At 39.7% G+C, this 21,091-nt stretch overlaps 1 protein-coding gene across 1 annotated transcript in view; it reads left to right on the top strand.

Annotated features, from left to right (window-relative positions):
- SLC44A1 (solute carrier family 44 member 1) overlaps positions 1 to 21,091 on the top strand; it is a 104,545-nt gene that overhangs the window by 15,303 nt on the left and 68,151 nt on the right. Inside the window, exon 3 of the mRNA XM_019623686.1 lies at positions 9,394 to 9,536. Within this exon, the coding sequence (XP_019479231.1) occupies positions 9,394 to 9,536 (143 nt within the window). The remainder of the gene's footprint in view (positions 1 to 9,393; positions 9,537 to 21,091) is intronic.

Here is a 21,091-nt window from a genome sequence, read left to right as displayed (position 1 = left end):
GTGCTCCTTTGTGTAAAATTAGAGGTTTTGCTTGCTGATGCCTACAATGCTCCCAGTTTTGACCTTTTTTAGTTCTTTTTTAGAGAAGAGGCTGGTTGCTCACTGTTTCTTCCTTCCTCTACCCACACTAGGCTCCTGCCGCCTGCTGTGTTTTCTGTATCAGTGGCATCTCTTAGCTGAGATCAAGGGACCTGCTGATTTCCTAGTGGTTGGAGGAGCCAAGTCCCTGGTGCAAGGTGTTGGGGGTGTCCCCCAAACTGTGTACCCACTCTGCCCTTCAGGAGTTTCTGACACAGGTTTCAGGGACTTGAGAGTCACTGCCTGTATGCAGGGCTGGAAAAAATGAAAACAGCTGTTTTGGAACTAGCTGATGTTTAGAGCTAGGAAAGACTTGGAACTCCTCACCTGGTCCATCAGCCTCATTTTGCAGATTAAAAACATCAGACCCAGAGGTATCCATCCCAAGGCCACACTCCTAATTCATGGCAGAGCTGGAAACAGCCCCCGCCTCCTAACTCCCAGGCCAGTGCTCTTTCTGCCACCTTGTTTCCTCTTCCTTAGGAGGCCTGTGCAGACAGCGTTGCTCTCTTTCATAGTCTTTACAGCGCAACGTGATTATGCCACCTCAGCAGCCATTTTTTCACTTATGTGCCAGTATTTTTAGCCCCTCCTTTCCCCATACTTTTTATAGAGGTTCTTTAGGAAAATCTGATTCTGTGTCTGCAGCTGCTCACCTTGCAAATGCCATTTGAGAATCACAGAACAACCCTAATCGTGGCTAACAGGCATAATTGAAGGTATCACTTCTGCCCCTGAACCAAGGAAGAGAAAGCAGTACATTTTAATGAGATATAACAAATCCAGTCAAATAAGGAGCGTTAATTTTAAAGATAATAGCTCAGTTTCAGCAAACTTACACTATTTAGAAAAGTCAAAATATACATTTCCTAACTTAGGACTTCTAAGATAGTGTTTAAAAGTCTACTTAGTTTATTGGAGTGGCAAGAGAAATGCAGTGAACACTAATATACAGGTAGAGTGTGGAAAAGAGTCTTTGCTAACAGAATTAGCCCACAACCTCTCCCACCCCCTGAATGTAATCCCGGGAGGAATACCAGCTGACCTTTCTAAATTCTGTTTATAAAAACATGTCCCTGCCACCCAAGGCGCTTGTGATATTCTGTGCTAAAACAGCTCAGGAAAGTGCAATCAGTAATGTTAATAGGCTGACTTGGGAGTCACTTGAGAGTAAGGAGCTATGTGTTTTCTGAAATGTTTTAATGCAAGTGGTTAATTAATATAATGTTGATTTTAGTGCAGTGATAATTAAGACCCACTGTGTGTACTTTTAAATGCAGGCATAACATTATTTGTTTTGGAATGATTCTTTTAATGGATTACCTTCATGGAGTTGAGCTAACATCAACTTTTGCGATGTGGAAACTGGGCAAATCACACAGTTCTGTTGCCAACCCGAGTGGCACAACAGTAGTTCAAAGTTCGTCTTCTGGGTATTTATTTTATATGTTTTTTGTGTTTTTTTTTTAACCCTTTGGATTTCATTGTTAATACTTTAAAGAGAAACAGTCAACAAGTATTTGTTGGACATTAACATTTGCCTGCGGCTTTCATGTATGTATTTATCTCATTGAATTCTTCCAATTACCCTGTAAGATAGGTTTTATCCCCAGTTTACAGACAAGGTATAGCGAGGTTAAATATTAGCTTATCTGAGAATACACTGATGGTAGTAAGTGGCAAAGACAGAAACTTTCTGCCTATATTCTTTTCATATTGTGGCCCAGTGACTGCTTCTTTTATAGCCTTCTTTCTTAGTCATCTTGCATCCTAATATTCAAACCATATCTTTATTCCGTATCTTTACTTGTAGTTCTTTGCTCGTTCCTTGATAACTATTCTCCCACTCTGAAATATCTTAAGATCTTGTCATCTTTCACTCATCTTCACCATCAAATATTTTTATTTATACATGTTCATCTCTTCATAAATATTTAAACTTCTCTTTTATTTTTCCGTGCTTGAATTGTCTAGAGCTTAGGGTATTTTTCAAAGTAAATTGCTATCAGCCTTCTTGAGAGCTATCATCTTCCACATGAACTTACATGAATACTCTGAAATTATTGGACATAGGCTTACCCTGCTGTAGAAAATTCCATGTAACATTGTACTTCTTAATTTCTATTTTCACTACAGCAGTGAAAACGTGGTATGCAACCCTAGCTGCATATTAAAATCAACTGGGATCTTTAAAAAAAAAAAACCTTATTTCTAGGCCCTAACTCAGTGATCCTGATTCAATCTCTTTGATTCTAATGCTCATGCAGGGCTGAGACCCACTGTTGTGGGCACTGATAAACCACTGAAGAGTTTTGAGCAAGAACTGATAAGACCAGGTTTAGTAGGTAGCCCTGGTGGTCTGTGTTAAAGATGGCTGTAAAGCCCCTGTGAAGGAGAAGGAGGTACGGGGCACACCTCAGTGGAGGCTGATGCAATCGCCCAGGTAAGTCCAGATAAGAGATGAAAAGCCTGAAATAAGCAGAGGAGGAGAGAGACTTTTAAAGTAGGATTTGGTGTCATCAATATTGCAGGCAAGTGGGAGACAGATTAAGGATGACCAAGAGGTTCTTGTGTTAGTGGTTCAGGGTAGGGCTTTTCAGCTCACATCCTACATTATCCCCTCCTAGGTTCTAAACCCTGGATTCTGTACACATGAGGGAATAAAAATGGGATGGGTAAACAAAGGATTATTTTATTAGGAGCTGAGCAGTCACCTGATGATGCCCAATAAAGTACTCCATTGTAAAAATGACTTGTGGAATAAAGCTTGGGCCATGTGGGCTCAAGTTCCTTCCCATCTTATATGGTCTGACTTTATTCTGTCTCAGGAAGAGGAATATGTGAGGAGGAGAGGAGAGGAGAGGGGAAGGGAGGGGAGTGAAGGGCAGGGCAGGGCAGGGCAGGGGAGCGGAGGGGATGGAGGGAAAAGAGGTCCACCTGGACCAAATCAGCCCAGATCAACTTGTCACAAAAAGGCAGGAAAGAGTGGAGACGGGATAGCCCTTAAGGAGTGTTTACCACGGAAAATAGAAGCTAGCGACTCCTTGCAACTTCTCCCTGATGGTCACTGTTGCTTACTATTGCATTTGACACAGAAACTCATTTAATTTTCACAACAGCTCAAGGAAGTAGACATTATCAGCATCCCCATTTTACAGATAAGGAAACAGAGTCATAGAAATATGTTAAATAACTTGTCTAGATTCTACAGTGGCAACATTGAACCCAGGAGAGAAAAGGAAGAAGGTAAGGCTTCAAGAGACAGTCTCTTTTTTGTTGCCTGGAACTGGGAACAAAAGAAAAAGTTGTTCAGAACATGGACCTGTAGGACACGGTAACCTCACCTGTCAGTAAAATGTGATTTAATCAATATTTCAGGCTCTGAGCAAATCCTAGAGCATCACCACCTAATCTAGGGCAGTGTTAGGGAGCTAGGATGATGGTCCAATGCATGGAGAGAGGGGACCGAAGCTTCCTCTCACACTATCTTCTATGTGCAGTCTAGTAAATAATGATGCTACACATGGAGACAGGGCATACTCAGGAAAGGGAAATGATTTGGCAAAATGTGAAAAGAAAAGATGACTTTTTGACATGGAGAATGCATGGGTAAGGATAAGCCATTGGAACTGCAGAGTTGGAAATTTGGAGAATGTTCTGGACCAGAGCCGAATTTAGGAGACTTCATTGTATAGTTTGTCCCTTCAGACTGCTTTCAAGGACCTTTTTTATTTTATAGCATTAGCCTAGTTCCCAGAGCATGGTGTTTCTACCTCATTAACTATTGTTGATAGCAGCACAGAGTGAGAGACTCACTGCGGTATTTTGTCACCTCTGTGATGGTCTGTGCCTTTCGAGGATCATAAAGTAGGAAGAACAGCACGCCAAAAATTACCTTAAGGTTACCTGAGCCAAATGACTACCTACTTTCTGTTAAATCCTCTGCTTTTATTTTTAATTGTGGTAAATTATAGGTAACAGAAAATTTACCATTTTAACTGTTTTTCAGCATGCAGTTTAGTTACATCCATTTTGCTTTTAGTCTACTCTTGTTTTTTTTTTCTTTCTCAGTCCCTGTAGTGGACCAAATGAGTTTATATTCCCTCTGCAAGTGTACCCTGAAAAATTTACTTTGTACCTACTTTCCCTTAGAATCATAACATTTTGGAAGCTGAAAGAGCTTTTAAGATTAACCTAGTTTCATCCTTGTTACAGGTAAGGAAACTAAAGCACTGAGAACTTAAAGTGACTTGCCCAGGGTCATAAGGAGTATTTGGGACAAGGCTGGATTCAGTTCCCTGTATTCCATGTCTGGTTCCCCCCCGCCCCCCCATTTCTTAAGCTGCTCATGATACTGAGCCTCACTGATTTTACTCCTTCACGCCCCATTATTTTCTTCTCTTTTGAGACATTTCGGTTCTTCTAGGGTAAACTTTATGTATTATAACCCTTTTGTGCCTTGCATGACATTTTGCATTTGTATATTATCAATAAATGCTTATTGAGTGAATATTTCCTAAACTTCCAATCATTATTATCTTCCTCTCTCCTCTTTCTTAGAGTAATGCATCCTATTAAACTTTAAAGAAATCCAAAAAATCTAGCAGATTGGCAAAATTTTTTAATTTATTTTTTTCAGTTTTTGTATAAATAATAGTTCTGCGTTAGGCATTCTAATCCTATCCTGTCTGCTGGGTCCAATAGTCTTGCTTGTCTCAGGGTTTCAGAAGAGGAGGAACAAGCCAAATGCTACTCTAACTTTTGACAAATTGGATATTTGGAGTTTGACACACTGAGCGTTGACTGAGATAAGAGATGTATAGAGCTAAAGGAGGTAGGATTTGAGGGAAAAAAATAGAACCTGGATATAATTTCATTAATTTCTAGGTGAGGGCTGTACGCATAAGATTTTTCCCCCCATCTTTTTATTTTGAAACATTTTACCATATTCATACTCCATACTCTTCCTCCCACTCATGTTTTTGTTGACTTTTTTTTTTCTTCAAAACCAAAGTAAGCCTTTCTGCCTTGCTCAGTAAGGCTCCAGGTGTGAAATTCAAACATGCTCGGGAACTAAAATCTGTCCCCCTATTTGACCAGTAGTGAATGAAACTGAGCAAAAGCTCTTACTTAAGTCAAACTAAACTTTGTGATGTGAAGGCAAAATGAGCACAATTCAATAATTAGCAAATCATCTTTCTCCCCCTTAGGCAACAGGCCCTGACTGGTTGCCGATCTTGGTGCCTGCGATCCACCGTCCCTGTGTGCCTTCACCTGATTTGAGTCGCCTCCTGTTTGTGATTAGATTTGTCTGCTCCTCCTCTCTTAAAATAGCAGTTTTGAAGGCACTCACTTCAGTCGCTCAGTCATTTTAAGATTTTATCGGTGGTTCTCTTCCTTACTAATAGGCTTACTTTCCCTCTAGTGATTGCTCCCAACTCTAGGCTTATAAAAGCTTTCCTCATCCCCCTTATCATTCACTTCATTAATGGGATTTCCTTCTATGGACTGCCTCCCCCCACCCCACCCCTACCCGCTGTGGAGCCATTAAATTACTGAGTGTATTCTTTTAGCCTATTTTAATTTCATGGACCACATTTTTTTTTCTCATCTGAAAATAGGTATATTGCTTCTTGCATTTGAATTTTAGATTTTTATTTTATTTATTTTTTTAGGAGATTGTATTTTTAATTATATTTGCCCTAGTTCTTCATTGTCAGTGCTTGTACCATATGGGAAGTCCCTAGGATAACAGTCCTGGTTTCTACCTATCTTATCATCTTACTATTCTCCTTTTCTCCCCTGCAGCTTTTCACCCTCTCTAATGCTTTTGGAAGCCAATCCTTTTGGCCTATATGAAAATATGTCAGGGTCTTGTTTTACCTGTCATGTTTCTCGTGTATACTTTGCCTATATCCCAGAGGGCTGGGAAATGGCTTATGATTAAAAAGAAACAAAACCCCCACATGTCCAACAGGACTGTTAAAAATAGTCAGAAAAGGAAATCAGAAACCATTTCAAGGAACCTGGAACACGACGTACTTAACAAACGTAAGAAGAAAATTCCTATAAAAAGTGAAAGAAGAACCTAACCTTTTAATTATACAAGGGCTTTGCCATTTTAGACTAGTAGTGAAAGAAGATTATAATTGTGGTCTCAATGTTTCTGTGTAGTAACAGATTTACTGACAGTATCTCTCACTTTTATCCCCCAAGAATTTTTTTGTTTTAAAATAGAGAACTGAAGGGGGTTTTTGGTTAGTCCCCAATTACTGCCTTTCATTCAAATTTACCACAAATAGCTACTATACTGAGGGTGCCAAAAAAATGTATACACATTTTAAGAAAGGAAAAAACTATTAAAATTGTAATACTCAATATATATTGATAACAAAAGATGAATACAAGTCATGTGTATACATTTTTTTGGCACCCTCGGTATATTGATTGATTACTTGCCATGTACTGGACCAGCTAGGGGCTAGATATGCATTATCTCATTTAGTCCTCATCATTAGGCTGTGAAATAGGTGATATTACAGTAGTCCCCCTTATTCACAGGGGATACCTTCCAAGACCCCAACGGTTGCCTGAAACCATGGAGAGAGTACCAAACCCAAATATATTTGGTTATCGGAAAAGTCATGACATATTTTTTCTGTTTTTCGTTGCAAAAATGCGTCATGACTTTTCCGACAACCCAATACTATGTTTTTTTTCCTATATACACATACCTTTGCACTTAAAGGAAGTACTTGATGGCTTCTCTGTGGCATCCTTGAATTGCCAGCATCACTACTCTTGCACTTTGGGGCCATTGTTAAGCAAAACAGGGAATAAGCAGTGTGATACCACGACAGTCGATCTGAAAACCAAGATGGCTATTAAGTGAATAACAGGACAGGTGGCGTATACAGAATGGATACGCTGGACAAAGGGATGATTCACATCCCCGGAGGGTTGGGGCGTGGAGCGCAATTTCATCATGCTATTCAGAACAGCATGCAGTTTAAAACTTATGAATTGTTTCTGTCTGGAATTTTCCATTTAATATTTTCAGACCACAGTTGACTACAGGTAACTGAAACCATGGAAAACAAAGCCTTGGATAAGAAACCTCAGTACTCTGTTAGGGATGAGGAGGAAACAGTCTAAGTAAGTAATTGGATCAGTCACACAGGTAGTAAGTGATAGCGCGAGGGTTTGAATCCAGGTCTTTCTGGATTCCCTTTCTATTACTCTGTGATGCTTTTTGTTAAAGAACTGTATTGCAAATGTTCGCCATTAAACCTCCTAATATTGACCTCCACTTCCAGTTTTTGCTCAGTTGTAGGGGTTCCTATTTTGAGGTTCAGGGATATGCTTGCAAACTGGCATGCTGATTTGCACATGTGTATGTACGTAGGGGATTAAATATTTTTTTTCTCATGTCTTAGTATTGGCTTGAAGTTCTGAGATGGGACTAACTTCCCTGCAGCATCCCTGGAGAAGTCAGGAGAGAAGGGGAGGGGCAGTAGGGTGAGGGCGAATGAGTAAGTCCTGACCACTGTATGCTTAATCCTAGTTCTAGCAATTAGCTGATGCTTTGAGGCAGAAGGGTACTAACATTTATTGAGACAGACACTACATTTATTATCTCATGTGATTCTTGCAGCAGCCTTTGTGGTAAGTGATTGCAACCCCATTTTGTATGGGTAAACTGAGGCACAGGGAAGTAAGCAAGTTTGTCCAAGATCCCACAAGTAGAAAATGGAGTCATCAGTGTTCCACTGATCAATGCAAGTTTATCTGACCCCAGAGCCCATGGGTCTTCGAAGCCCTTAGAGCATGTTCTCATTTCTAACAACAATAATAGCTGATAGTGATTGAGCTCTTGCTATGTGCCAAGCAGGATTCCTACCACTTTACTGGATTATTTCATTTAATCCTTACAGCAACCTTATGAGCTACCATTCTCTCCATTTGACAGGTGAGTACATTGAGGCACAGAGAGCTAAAGTAACTGGGCAAGGATCAAAGAACGAGAGAGCAGCAAATCAGGGATAGCCTCTACTCCAAATCTATTTTCTTACAAAGTATAATTTCAAGAAGTTTCTTCTAGCTAGAGCTACACTCCCTACTCTTCTACCCTCACTTTCCTTACCTGCACGATAAAAATACAGAAGTTATTTTGGAAAAAAAAAGTTTGTTTGCCTTTTTAGGAAAGTATGCTTAACGGGGAAATACTTTTCCCTGAGGAATTGCATGAGAACAGTATTCACCACTGTAGGCCCGAGATGTAGCAGGGCTGCATAGGTAAGTACTACTCATAATACTTGGCTCTGATGAGTGACACAGTGATAACTTCTGCCTGCGTTAGCCACTTTAACAAAGATAACAAAAACTCAACCTGTTAATGATCAAGTTGCAAGAATATTTCTTACCCCCAGTCTTTTCTGCCATTTCAGTCAGCTTATCAGTAGTGAGTTACTTGGCTTCCCTTTCTCCTGTCCCGTAGCCTGCAGGGGAGTATAGGCTTTTGTTGCTGTATTTTGGTCATACTTGAATCAACAAGCATGATGCACGTTTGATCTACCACTTGCCTTTGGCACTGTGAGGACGCCTATTTCCGTGAAATGAAGGGACCTTTGCAGCACGTACACCCAGTGCCTCACTCTCCTTGAGTCTTCCGTATTAAGATCATGGCCGGGCTTCATGGTGTAATTCTTTGGCTTGGATACAGCTTTATTGCAGGAAGCAAACAGAAGTGTGGTGTGCACTGAAGTGATAATAATTTAAAACCCACATACATATTGTTCTTGGAATTTTTTTTCTTTTGTCCATCACTGTGATTCATGTAATAAGACTCCTTTACAATCAAATAAAACTAAAACATGAAGAAAGCTGGGCTGGATTCTATGCACTGATCTTGACTAGCTTCCATGGCCTTGGAAAACATATTTTAACCTCTCTGGGCCTCAGTTTCTTCATCATGAGGATTAGCGATAATGTATGGTAAGCATCCAATACAGAGCCTGGCATTGCGCAGATGTTCAATACAGAGAAGCTGCTTTATTATTATGAAATGCAAAGAGGATCTTATGATGTAACAGCTTAGAGATGTGTTTTGTTATGGTAGTAAATGGTGTTTCCCTTGGACATCTTTGTGCTGCTGATGTGAAACCCAAGGAAAACAGTGGAGTAGTGTTTGCAACAAGGAAAGATAGCTCTTTGTTCCCTTCAACAGACAAAAGAAGGTCATTATCGTATCAAGTAGTGACTGTTGCTATTGAAATGGTTTATTTGTATGTTTTTTTCTGTTTTTTTTTTCCCTAGGGATTTATTTGTGGCTTTTCAGTAGCAACAGGTGCAGCCGCGAGACTAGTGTCAGGATACGACAGCTATGGAAATATCTGTGGGCAGAAAAATGCAAAGTTGGAAGCAATACCAAACAGTGGCATGGACCACACCCATCGGAAGTGAGTAGACTATTGCTGAATGATGGACGTATGGAAATTTTGACGTTGGGGGAGAAAATCCTGCTTTTCTTACTGTTACAAAGATAATATCTCACTGAATGTTATTTTCACATGACTCTTGTTGGTGTTTTGTGTTTTTTTCTTTAACTCTCCACTTGAATCATTCCTGGTCTATATATACTTTTTCCAGGAAACAGAATTAGCATCCCTGTAAAAAATGGGCTACCTTGAGGGTGGTAATGGGTAAAGGCTTGATTTGAGAGAGTTGCTGTTGTACTTTGTTTTTTCATTAGCTTTTAGGTTGTACACTAAGTTTTAACCCAGAAAATAGCATGATATTTTTCTTCCAAGATTATACTTGATGGGAGACAGAGGGATGATAATGGATTTTGAAACATTAAAGTTATAATGAAACACTTTGTAATGCATCATTTATGAGTACACATCAATCCAACTATAGAAGGTGCATTTCCTTTGTCAGACTTTAAAATTTGTTTTGAATTCTTAAGGTTCATCATTTGGATTTCATGAACTTCCTGACTTAAATGCCTTTTTTTTTTCAAAAGAGCTATTATTTCATTTTTAATGTCTCTGGGGAAAATATATTTCATCAGACATGTTTTATGTTCATATATTTCTTTACACTGTATATTTATGCCCTCATCAAACTTTATTAGACAGGTTTAATAAGTAAAAATAGGTCTTCAGAATTAACCAAACTAATTTTAAGGTAACAGTTTAGCCAATTCAATTAATGAACTTCATAGGAAAAGGCATAGCAGAATAAAAACATTTTTTAGGCTATATTTCTATTATGAAGCATTTTCCAGGACGTAGTAACTTTATTTATTATTAGATAAATCTGTTGGTTAAATCTGGGTTTCCCTGGAAAGTATAACATTAATTTGATAATTTCACAAACGTGAAGAAATCCAAATAGTTAATCATATCTCAGAGATATTCCTCCATTTAGTGAAGGAGTAATGAAGTTCAAATAAGTCAAATTTTAAGTAATAGTGTATATTTGTATAGCACACCATTGTCAGCAAGTATAGGAGGCCACTCTGTGAGGTGAGTGTAGCACATGAGAGAGACTGAACTGACTTTCCTAAAAGTCTGGTGGGCAGTGGAATATCCAGTGCAGACCATGAGCTTTTCTCTTGCATGTACCTGCATCTCTTGACAAGAGAAGTGAAAATTGAACTCGTAGAGAATAACTTGGAGGATTGTTTCATTTCTCCTTCTTTTTGATTGCCTCATGAAATTAACACACATTTTAGGCCTTGTGTCATTTCTTGTAGCAAGACTACCCATCTATTTTTTGCTTGCTTTTTTCTAAAGATTTTTATTGGGGAATTGGGGGGATGGGAACAGCGCTGGGGAATTGGGGGAAGGGGAACAGACAAGTTGCTGTCCTTTTATTCCTCAGTCCAGCCGTGGAGGACGTTGCCTCACTGGCCCAAGTTGGCACCATCATTGCGCTCTTCCCAGGCGAGGCAGATCAGTCGCAGGCCTCTGGACGGCCACCCACACTGGCCGCTGGCCACACACAGTAGCCCATGGCAAACCCCCTGCAGAGGGGCTGCAGCCTACGCTGTAGCCGGCGACCCATGGCAGCCCAGCTCCAGGTTGAGCTGTGTTCAGCATCCCAGCTGCAGAGGGCAGTGTCACTGGCCCTCACATGTAGGATCCGAACCAGGGCTCCCGGGTGTCCCAAGCCAGCTCCCAACCAACGCACCACTTGGCCGGCCCTATTTTTTGCTTTCTTTACTTTTGATTTTGAAATAATTTTACATTCAAATAGAAGTTGCAAAAATAGTGCAGACTTCCATGTATCTTTTTTTTTCTTTGTAGGTAGTGTTCCTGCTGTCAAATATGGTTTAACTCTTTAATGCTGTTGACATGTGCAAAACATAAAATATTACCAGTTAGATACTTGGGGAAATAGGAGGAAAAGGGCTCCACTCACTCGGGTCTACTTCTCACATGAGACTGTAATCATTTTTATAGCCCCCTTTATAACTTGCCGATGACTGCAAACATAGTCTCATCATAAGGTTTGTGTAAATGTCACTCTTCACACTTAACCTAATGGAGGTTCATTTGGTCAATTTTTAATTTCAAACCATTGGATTATGCAGTGTACATTTTGATCTCTTGCAAAGACAGCCTGCTTATTACTCCAAAAAGGGAGCTGACTTTTCCCTGACTGCTTAGCATAGTCGGAGCCATTGGTGGATTAGCTGTAGGGGAAAGTTGCCCAAGTATAGTGATACCCTAACTCATGTTTAAAATTTATTTTTTATCTCGACTTCCTTATTCTTTGCATATGAGCATTTTGGTACTCACCCATCTAAGTGTTTCTATCTATAAATGGTAATTAAAAAAAAATGAATGGTATATTTTTGAACATCCCTTTCTCAGGTAAGTCTATTTGGATTTGAAAGGAGACAGAAAATGTCTGTGTTTGTTACTTTTACAATATCCTCTTTTTTTTTTTGCCAAGTGCATTGGTTTCCTCCTTTTCTACTCATTTCCTCATACATCTTTGGCTTTATTATCAGTACTAGGCCCGTCTGTAGCTATGGAATTTTTTTATACCTGTTTGGTCTGCTGTTTCCTCAGCTTGACCTTGATTACCTTTTCCCATCCCTCATCCTCAGCCCCTATTACCTGGTACTTACTAGGCCCTTTATACATATTTGTTGAATAAGTTAATGAATGAATCCTCTAAAATCTTGAATACAATTAATGCTTTCTTGCTTTCATGAGTATTATTTCCTCTATCAGGAAAAATAAAATTTTCTCATTCTTCATGTGGCTAAATTCTATTCATTCTTCAGTTTTCTGTATATTACTTTCAAGAAAGGTCTTTTTGGATCTCACAACTTGAATCAGGTATTTAAAAATACTCCCTCATCGTGTCCTATAATATGTGTAATTATACATTTATTTTGTGACTATTTGTTAATTATTTGGCTCTTCTAAGTTCTATGAGAGCAGAGGTGACGTCTGTTTTGTTCACTGCTATATCCTCAGTACCTAGAACATAGTAGGCACTCAACTAAATGTTTGTTGAATGGTAGATAAATTTATTTCCTTAGAATATGTTCTAAGAAGTGAATTACTGAGTCTGAGGATCTAATATTTTAAGATTATTAATGCATATTGCTGAATGGCTTTCCATCAAAGGTGGTTCCATTTACATTCCCACCAACAGTGTCTGAGATTGCTAGTATTACTAGTTTTTATTTTTTACTAATTCATCAACCAAAAAATGGTGCTTTATAGCTTTAATTTGCGTGTCTTTAATTATTCATGAGCCAGAACCTCTTCTCCCCCGTGTTCATTAGCCTCTTATGAAGACTATTGTGCTAGCATATCTGTTCTTGATCTTCTTATCTCTAAATTTCTCCATCTGTTATACTGTCATAGGATTATGTTCTTTAAAATACTTTATTGTCATTTCCCTTCCTTTATTTTAGTGTTTCCTGTATGTTGAGGGTGAGCCCACTCAGCCCCCACCATTCCAGGCGTTTGTGATTTAGACCCACTGTACCTATTCAGTCTCCTCTCACTGTTCCTCAGTTTTGTAGTTGTATTGTCCACGCTATTCAGTTGATTCTACCTCTGTGCTGTTCCCTGTCCCTCTCTGCCAGTCTGAATTCTTAAAAGACTTAAGGTTGGTCCCATAACAAACCACTTTATCCCATAGTGATCTTTCCTTTATTACCTGAACTTTCCTATCTCACACTCCTTTTTGTATTGCCTCTAAGTTGTTCTCTAATTATTTTTAATCTGCCTGTATTAATTATCAGTTGCTAGATAACAATATTACTATGAACTTAGTGGCTTAAGACCACATTTATTATCTCAGTTTCTGTGGGCCAGGAAGGAATCTGGATATGGCTTGGGTGGGTCTCCTGTTTCAGAGTCTCTCTCTCACAGGCTTCAATTAAGGTGTTAGCTCTACTGGGGATGTTCCCCTTCCAAGTTCATGCGGTTGCTGGCAGCGCACAGTCCTTGAGGATTGTTGTACTGAGAGCCTTCGCTCTTCACTGGCTGTCAGCTGAAGGACACCCTCAGTGCCTGCTGGGTGGGCCTCTCCGTATGGCAGCTGACTTCAAAACGAGCAAGGAAGGGCATCAACAGAGAGTGTGCTAGTAAGATGGAAGCTACAGTCTTATATAATGTATTTATGAAAGTGGTATCTTGTCACCTTTGCCATAGTCGACTGTTCAGAAGCAAGTTGCAGATCCTACCAAAACTCAAGGGTGGCAAACAAAGGCTGTTAAAGAAGGGTAGGATAATTAGGACATTTTAGAAGCTGTCTGCCATACTGCCCAACCCTGTCTCCCTGGAGCACCATGTGTTGTATAACTCCCAGGTTTGAGCACCCAAAAGTAACTTCATAAGAGCTTATTGAATTGTGATAAAGTAGGAAAGAGGCAAGTCAGGGCGGAAACAGGAAGGGAAGTGCTTTTGACCTCTTCTAACCAGGAAATAGGATGCCAAGATGACTATAATGATTCTATTAGTGGTAAAGAAAAGGCAATATTTTATTTTCTTATAATTCTAATTGTAATGTATTCTTTTTTCCAGATAATATTCTTGACCTGATAATATATTTATTATAGTAATAAGCATGTATAGGAAAATGGCAAACAGTATTTTATGAGAAATAGGAAGACCCCAACTTCAAAGAGATTATGTTCCCAAAATTGATCTTTAAGTTGTTTGTTTGGGATGTATAAAACTTTTCTGCATAGGAACAATGCTGTGAATAAGTCTCTGAGGCTGGGTCAGTTCAGAAAAGCTCATTTATCTTACTTAGAACCATCAAGTGCCAGAGATGAAAGGGCTCTTTAAGATGACATAACCTGTAGCCTCCTTAATGCATCCCATCAAATTTTTGTGAGTGTCAGCTAAGACCCGGAGAAGAAAATGACTTGTTTTGTAGCTGAGCTCTGGTGGATGGCAGTAATGGTACATACGACATGGGTATGACTTACAGCCATTTTTTTTGGTGCTAAGAAGTGGGGTGGTAATAATATATTTTGAACTCTGATTGACAGTTCCAAAAACATATCTTTTCTGCCACATTCTAGATTGCCTACAATTTTCCAAACCATAAAACCAGGCTTAGAGTGTTTTTGTCAATTTTTAGACAGGTGATGATGATGATGATGACGATGATACTCATTGTTCCCAGAGAGGAAGTCCCCTATCTTCCCATCAATTTGGATAAAGCAGGGGTGCTTTCAGTTCTAAGATTCCTGTGTTAGTAGATATGGGACGATTGGCACAAAGTGTCTAGCTCTGTTGGCCCTTGGGGAGATGATTGGAGGAGAGAAGGTATTGTGTTTCTACTGTGGACCTTCCCTTGTCCTGGGTGCCTGGGAAAGGAGAGGCTATGGCAAGGTGGCAGTGGCTATTGGGATACACAGGTTATTGTAAAGCCTGGTGAGGGTAAGTAGAGAACTGCTGTTAGTTTGATTTTTTTTGATAGAGGCGTTATATAATTATTAGACCTCTGTTCTCCATTCTACAAACAATCCTAACACGGAGCTTAGTGTTCACTTTCTTTGATACTCCAAAAAATTTTCCCCTTTGTATCTCACCTATCAATATTGATTTTCCCAGAAAGGTTCTAAAGATATATTTTTTGTGCAAATCTAACTTTCTTCTTTATCTTTTTGTCTTCTCCCTAAGGAACCCAGGTAAAGCCCCAATTACTGATAAAATCTCTGTGGTCCTAAAATGCCTCTCAGATTTCAGATAATCAGTGTTAACAAGATGTACAGGAAGTAGAGGTCTGAAGAGGTTGATGGCATGTATGACTATTATCTGTGGGGAATATTTTATTTGAGACCTTTTTCAGTTTCCTTCATACCCTTTAGCAGAGTATCTAGTAAAAATCAGCGTATGAGTTTTACTTCTTTTTTTTAGCTTTCTCATTCCTCAGATATCCACAGCTTAGAATGTTGGCGTTTGAAGGGCCTTTGAGATCACTGAGCCCTTTCATTTTACAGGTGAAGAAACTGGGTCTAGGAAACATGGGTGGCATGATGAAGACAGCATATGCATGCTATTAGGACTAGCTCTCCACTCTCCATGCTCAGTCTAGTGCCCTTTGCATTATATATGTGCTGTCTCTGGTAAGCTACACCATGATCTAGTATCCCAGCTTTTTCACTTTTGGGGCTGCCCCGTCCCAACATTTAAAGATGAAAGATGCTTTTGGTAGCACATGCAGACAAGAAGGGGTAGGTTATATAAATTAATTAAGTTATACTAAAGAAATTTTGAAAGGAACCAAAGCACTTATATAATCTATGAAGGCTTTGAAATAATTTGAAGGCAATCTTTGGTTCTCTGTCACATAAACAATATGACTTTTGATGATGAAATGCATTATTATTTCACATTTGGATATTTTTACCATTTGTATATTTTAAATATTTACTGGAAAACATGGGACTTAAACTGATAATGTTAATTTTGAGTAAGGTAATTGATTGTTTAATAGACAATAGTCTTATTTTAAGGAAAGCCTATTTTTATAAACTCTACATGGATACAGAGTAGGACGTCAGTGGCATTGATTCCTTTCCCTGAAGCTCAGAGCTCTGTAGGTTTAGGGTCTGGTTCAGTCCACCCAATGATTGCTAATTACTTATTAACTTTAAAAAGGCATTTTTAGAGGGTTAGTTCTGATCTTGTACCAGTGTGGACAATGTGTTCACTTTTGTAAACTACTCAGGAGAAGATTGCCAAGCTTTCTGGGATCATCCTACACCATATAATCATCTGTTTTAGGAAGAACGTTTTTCTTTAGTTAATGTGTAAAACATACTTCTTTTGAAGACCTTTGAAGGAGTTATCACATCTTGTTGACTGCATACCTGTTCCTGTTTGAAAAGAGAAAGAACTAGAAAAGTACAGATATAATTTGCTAAAAAGTTTGCTTTGAGGATCCTTTTAATTACTAAGTAGTATAGTTCTTCATGTTCACATGATTAGGACTTATTTCTCCTCCTCTCCATGACTTAAATCAAATTAGCCTTTACTGAATGACTACCCTTCACCGTTCTTGAAAACTCTGCGTATTAGTTTTTGTCCTCAGCAAACATTTATTGAAAATCTTCTGTGTGTTAGAGACCTCTATTAGAAATAATAAAATAGGAAACAACCTAAATGGCTGATAAAAGAGGTTTGGTTAAATTCATTCATTCATGAATTATATTTCTTGGCCATCCTCTTTGGGTTCAACACTAAAGATTATACACTTGAGCAAAATAGGCACCCTCCTTTATCTCATGGAATTTATAATCTATGGAGAAAACAGAACTTAATAAAATCATCATACAACCACAATGTTATTACAGCTGTTGGAAGTCTTATAAAGAAGAGGTATAAGGACATGAGGGAGGTTCTAACAGAAGGACCTGGCCCAGCCTGAGGTTCTATGGAGCGGTAAAAATGAATGATGTCCATTGACATGGAAAATCCACATATCATTATTAAGAAAAAAATAAGTTATAAAGCAGTATATAGTATGCGATTTATTTATATACATGCACATAGAAAAGTATAAAATGACACGAAAATGTTAACAGTGTGGTTAAGTGTTGAATTATGGATGGTTTTAATTTCCTTTTATACTTATCTCTTTTTCTAAGTTTTCTACAATCAGTATATATTACTTGGGTTATGAAAAAAAATTAAAAGAATAAAAGGCACTCACAGTCTCTGGCCTTGAAGAGCTTGCATTCTAGTGAGGAAGACAAAATACACTGATAAAACCATAACACCGCATGGGACATCCTATAAAAATGTATATTGAAAGCTGGTTGACTCCAGCAGGCTGGAGGCAGGTAGGGAGAGGCAGATAAGGCAATTTGATGATAGCATTGGGACCACCATTGTACTAGTTTCTGCTACTGCTGTAACAAATTGCCACAGACTAAGTGGCTTAAAACAACACAGTTCTCTAAATCAGAAGTCTGGGCATAGCATGGCTCAGTTGGTTTCCTCCTCCAGATTCACAGAGCTGAAATGAAGTGTTGGCAGGGCTGCTGCGTTCTGTACTAGAGGCTCTGGGGAATGAATTTCTCCCAAGCTCATTAAGGTTGTTGGCAGAATTGCTTCCCATGTGGCTGTGGGACTCAGGTCCCATTTTCTTGGTGACCATTAGCCAGGAGTTGATCTCAGCTTCTAGCGGTAGCCTCTGTATCCTGTAGCCTACATTCTGTGGCTCATGGCCCCTTTCTTTCAACAACTGCAGGTCAGATCCTTCTCATGTTGCCATCCCTCTGACCTCCCTTTCAGGGTAGCATCTTGGTTTTAGATTGTGCACATGGATTAAAGAATCTCTCAGACAAGGACTGGGGGCTCAGGAACAGAATCATTTTAAGTAGGGTTTTAGAGCCCCAGTTAGATGGGTTGAGGATTCAGAGCAGAGCTTGCATTTTAGCAGGGGAAAATCAAATAAAGCAGGTCTCTGCAAGGAGGGTACACGTAGCTGTGATGCTCCTTAGAGGCTTGGAGATGAGGGAAGCTGGTGAATGGATGGTCATGTGGGTTCTTGGGCTGAGAGAGCTCCAAAACCCATCACTAGTGAGGATGCGATTTGCATTAGAATGTCAAGCTTGGTTCTTGTTGGCTGCATCTACAAATTGGAGTTCTGTAGGCCAGGCAAAAAAGCCTGGTGAAAACTGGCACACACAGGAGGGACCTTCCAACTCTGTTGTGGAACTGTAGAGGCTTAGGAAAGCCACTGTGCTACTGTTTGAGTTTTAGAGTGTTGGGGGTATTCTTCAGAGCAGCCTAGTAGATCACTTGCTCTTTCCCACACTCAGGGATAAGTTTGAACAAATGAAGATACTAAAAGCCTTGGGCAATTTTAGTTTTGCTTTGAGGGAAAGCACTCTGCTCTCTGTCTCCTGTCAAATACTTTCGATTTCTTACATTATCCTACCACCTCTCCTAGTTTGGCTCAACATGAAAAAGAGCAGCCTGGATAGATATACTTCTCTTGAACTTGCATTTGTGGACTCATTTCCCCACAAATTTCTAAGCATTTGGAAACAGTAACATTTATGATATTCCAATGGAAATTTCTTGCATTATTTAAGCAAGTTTTCCTGAACTTTCATTTTTCTCTCATGGCAAATGTTGAAATTATAAAAATGAGAGCTAAATTTCAGAAGGTGAATGTATGGGGGCAAATTTGGAAAATGTTTTTTTATCATTTTAAGACCATACCACTCTTTTTTTTGTTTGTTTAATTTCAGGTATACAAGACAATGCAATAGTTATCCTTTTCACCCTCACCAAGTGACAATCCCCTTCCCCCCATCCACTGCCCCCCCCACTCCCGATAGCATACTTATACTTATCTATTATAATTCTATTGACTCCACTCCCCACACTGTACTCCACATCCCGTGACTATATATATAAAATTATAGTTGACATACAATATTATTCAATGGCAGCTTCAGATGTACAGTGCAGTGGTCAGGCCTCTACACCATCCGTGAAGTGAAGACCACACCACTCTTTAGCCTGAATTTTTTTTGAACTCTATGAAGGTAATATCTGTATTGCTAGTGTAATTCTCTAAGATAATACTTACCATGGATTATACTGCTGGCAATTTGAAAGAAGAAATCCAACTGCAGACTTTTAAAATTGTAGGAGTTGAAAGTCAAAATGTTTTGCAGATTCTAACTAGGGAAGTAAAAAGCTGTGTAACAGAATTAGATGATATGCATGCACCAAGGCAAGGATGGGAGGATTGTTTTTTCTGTTACCTGCCTAGGTGTGTATACTTGACGTATTTAAGTTAAACAGCTGGCTACACATGCCCAAGAGTCTCATTACTTGGGCTGGTTTCAGGTTAGCCAGGCAGCTTTAAAGATTCCAAAAAGCTTTTGTCATTGTACGTAAGCACATGGGTATGACCTTTGTTGTATACTTTAGATATTTATTTAAGTATTTCAACTATGAAATTAAAAAAAAAATTTATTGGGGAATTGGGGGAGGGGAACAGTGCTGGGGAATTGGGGAAGGGGACCAGCCAAGTTGTTCTTTAATCTTCATTGTGGAGGGTACCAGTCGCCATCTGGCTGCCCGTCAGCAGCTTGTGGCCTCTAAGCTCAAGTTGCTGTGTTACAATCTTGGTTGCAGGTGGGCGTAGCCACCATCCCATGAGGGAGTCGAACCAGCAGCTCTATCCACTGAGCCATCTGGGCAGCAGCTCAGCTCAAGGTGCCGAGTTCAGTCTTAGTTGCGGGTGAATGTAGCCCGCAATCTTGTTGTTACACCAGCTGAGCCATGCTGCCACCTGTTGGCAGCTCAGCGACAGCTCAGCTGGGAGCAGTGTCACTGGCCCATGTAGGAATTGAACTGGAGGCCCTGTTGCTCAGAGCTTGTGCTCTTAAGTTAACGCTTAACCAACTGAGCCACTCAGCCGGCCCCCTCAACTATGAATTTTATAGTTCATTTTGCCACCAGTTTAAGTTTGCTTGGATGTGAGAGTTGAAGGGAACTGAGAAGTTAGAGGGTACAGTCTACACACGACGATTCCCATTCTGACACCAGTTGTAAGTTAGGGGTCCACAAGAGCACCCTGAGGTTGTGTGATTGCCTGAAAGCCTCTCAGAACTCCCTGAAATCTATTATACTCACAGTACGGTTTATTACCAGGAAAGGCTACAGATTAAAATCAGTCAATGAGAGAAACACATAGGGCACAGCTTCCGTTGTTCTCTTCCCAGAAAGTCAGGGCATGTTACCTTCCTGGCATTATTGTGTGTCAATACACATGGAGTGCTGCCAACTGGTAAGCTCACCCACGCCTCAGTTTTCAGAATTTTTACTGGGCTGCATTACGCAGCCATGACTCATTGCCCACATTGCTGATTTCAGCCCCATCCCCTCTGTCAAGCTGATAGATAGCACATGATCCCAAACTCCCCTCCCGGGTCTACATGACATTGCTGGTCTTTCTAAGTGTGGCCAACCTACACCCTAAATGCTCTCTGCTGTGGCCTGCCCCCACCCTAAATCACACTGTTATACTATCAGCCATGACCCAAGGCCCCAGGTAAATCGAGATGCTCCTTAAAGGCTTAGAGATGAACTCCCAGAAGCTCAGGGCAAAGTCCAGACCGCTTTCTGGGTAGGTTAAATTCTTTACTTTCCACCAGGATCCTTTTCAGCAGTTCTCAACCTGTGGGTCGCGACCCCTTTGGAGGTCAAACGACCCTTTCCCAGGGGTCGCTTAAGACCACTGGAAAACAAAAAGATATTTACATTACGATTAATAACAGTAGCAAAATTACAGTAATAGGGTAGCAACAAAATTAACTTTATGGTTGGGGGTCACCACAACATGAGGAACTGTATTAAGGGGTCGCAGCATTAGGAAGGTTGAGAACCACTGCTTTAGGTTAAGTTGGGTTTTGTAAAGCATATTTTCAAGAAGAAACTTAAAATATTTTATTTTTAGTTTTATTAAAGTATAATTTGCATATAATAATTTACCC

Source organism: Hipposideros armiger, unplaced genomic scaffold (assembly GCF_001890085.2).
Source record: "Hipposideros armiger isolate ML-2016 unplaced genomic scaffold, ASM189008v1 scaffold_558, whole genome shotgun sequence".
Taxonomy (NCBI): domain Eukaryota; kingdom Metazoa; phylum Chordata; class Mammalia; order Chiroptera; family Hipposideridae; genus Hipposideros; species Hipposideros armiger.
Note: the sequence above shows the minus strand (reverse complement) of the source record. Positions and strands in the feature narration are given on the sequence as shown.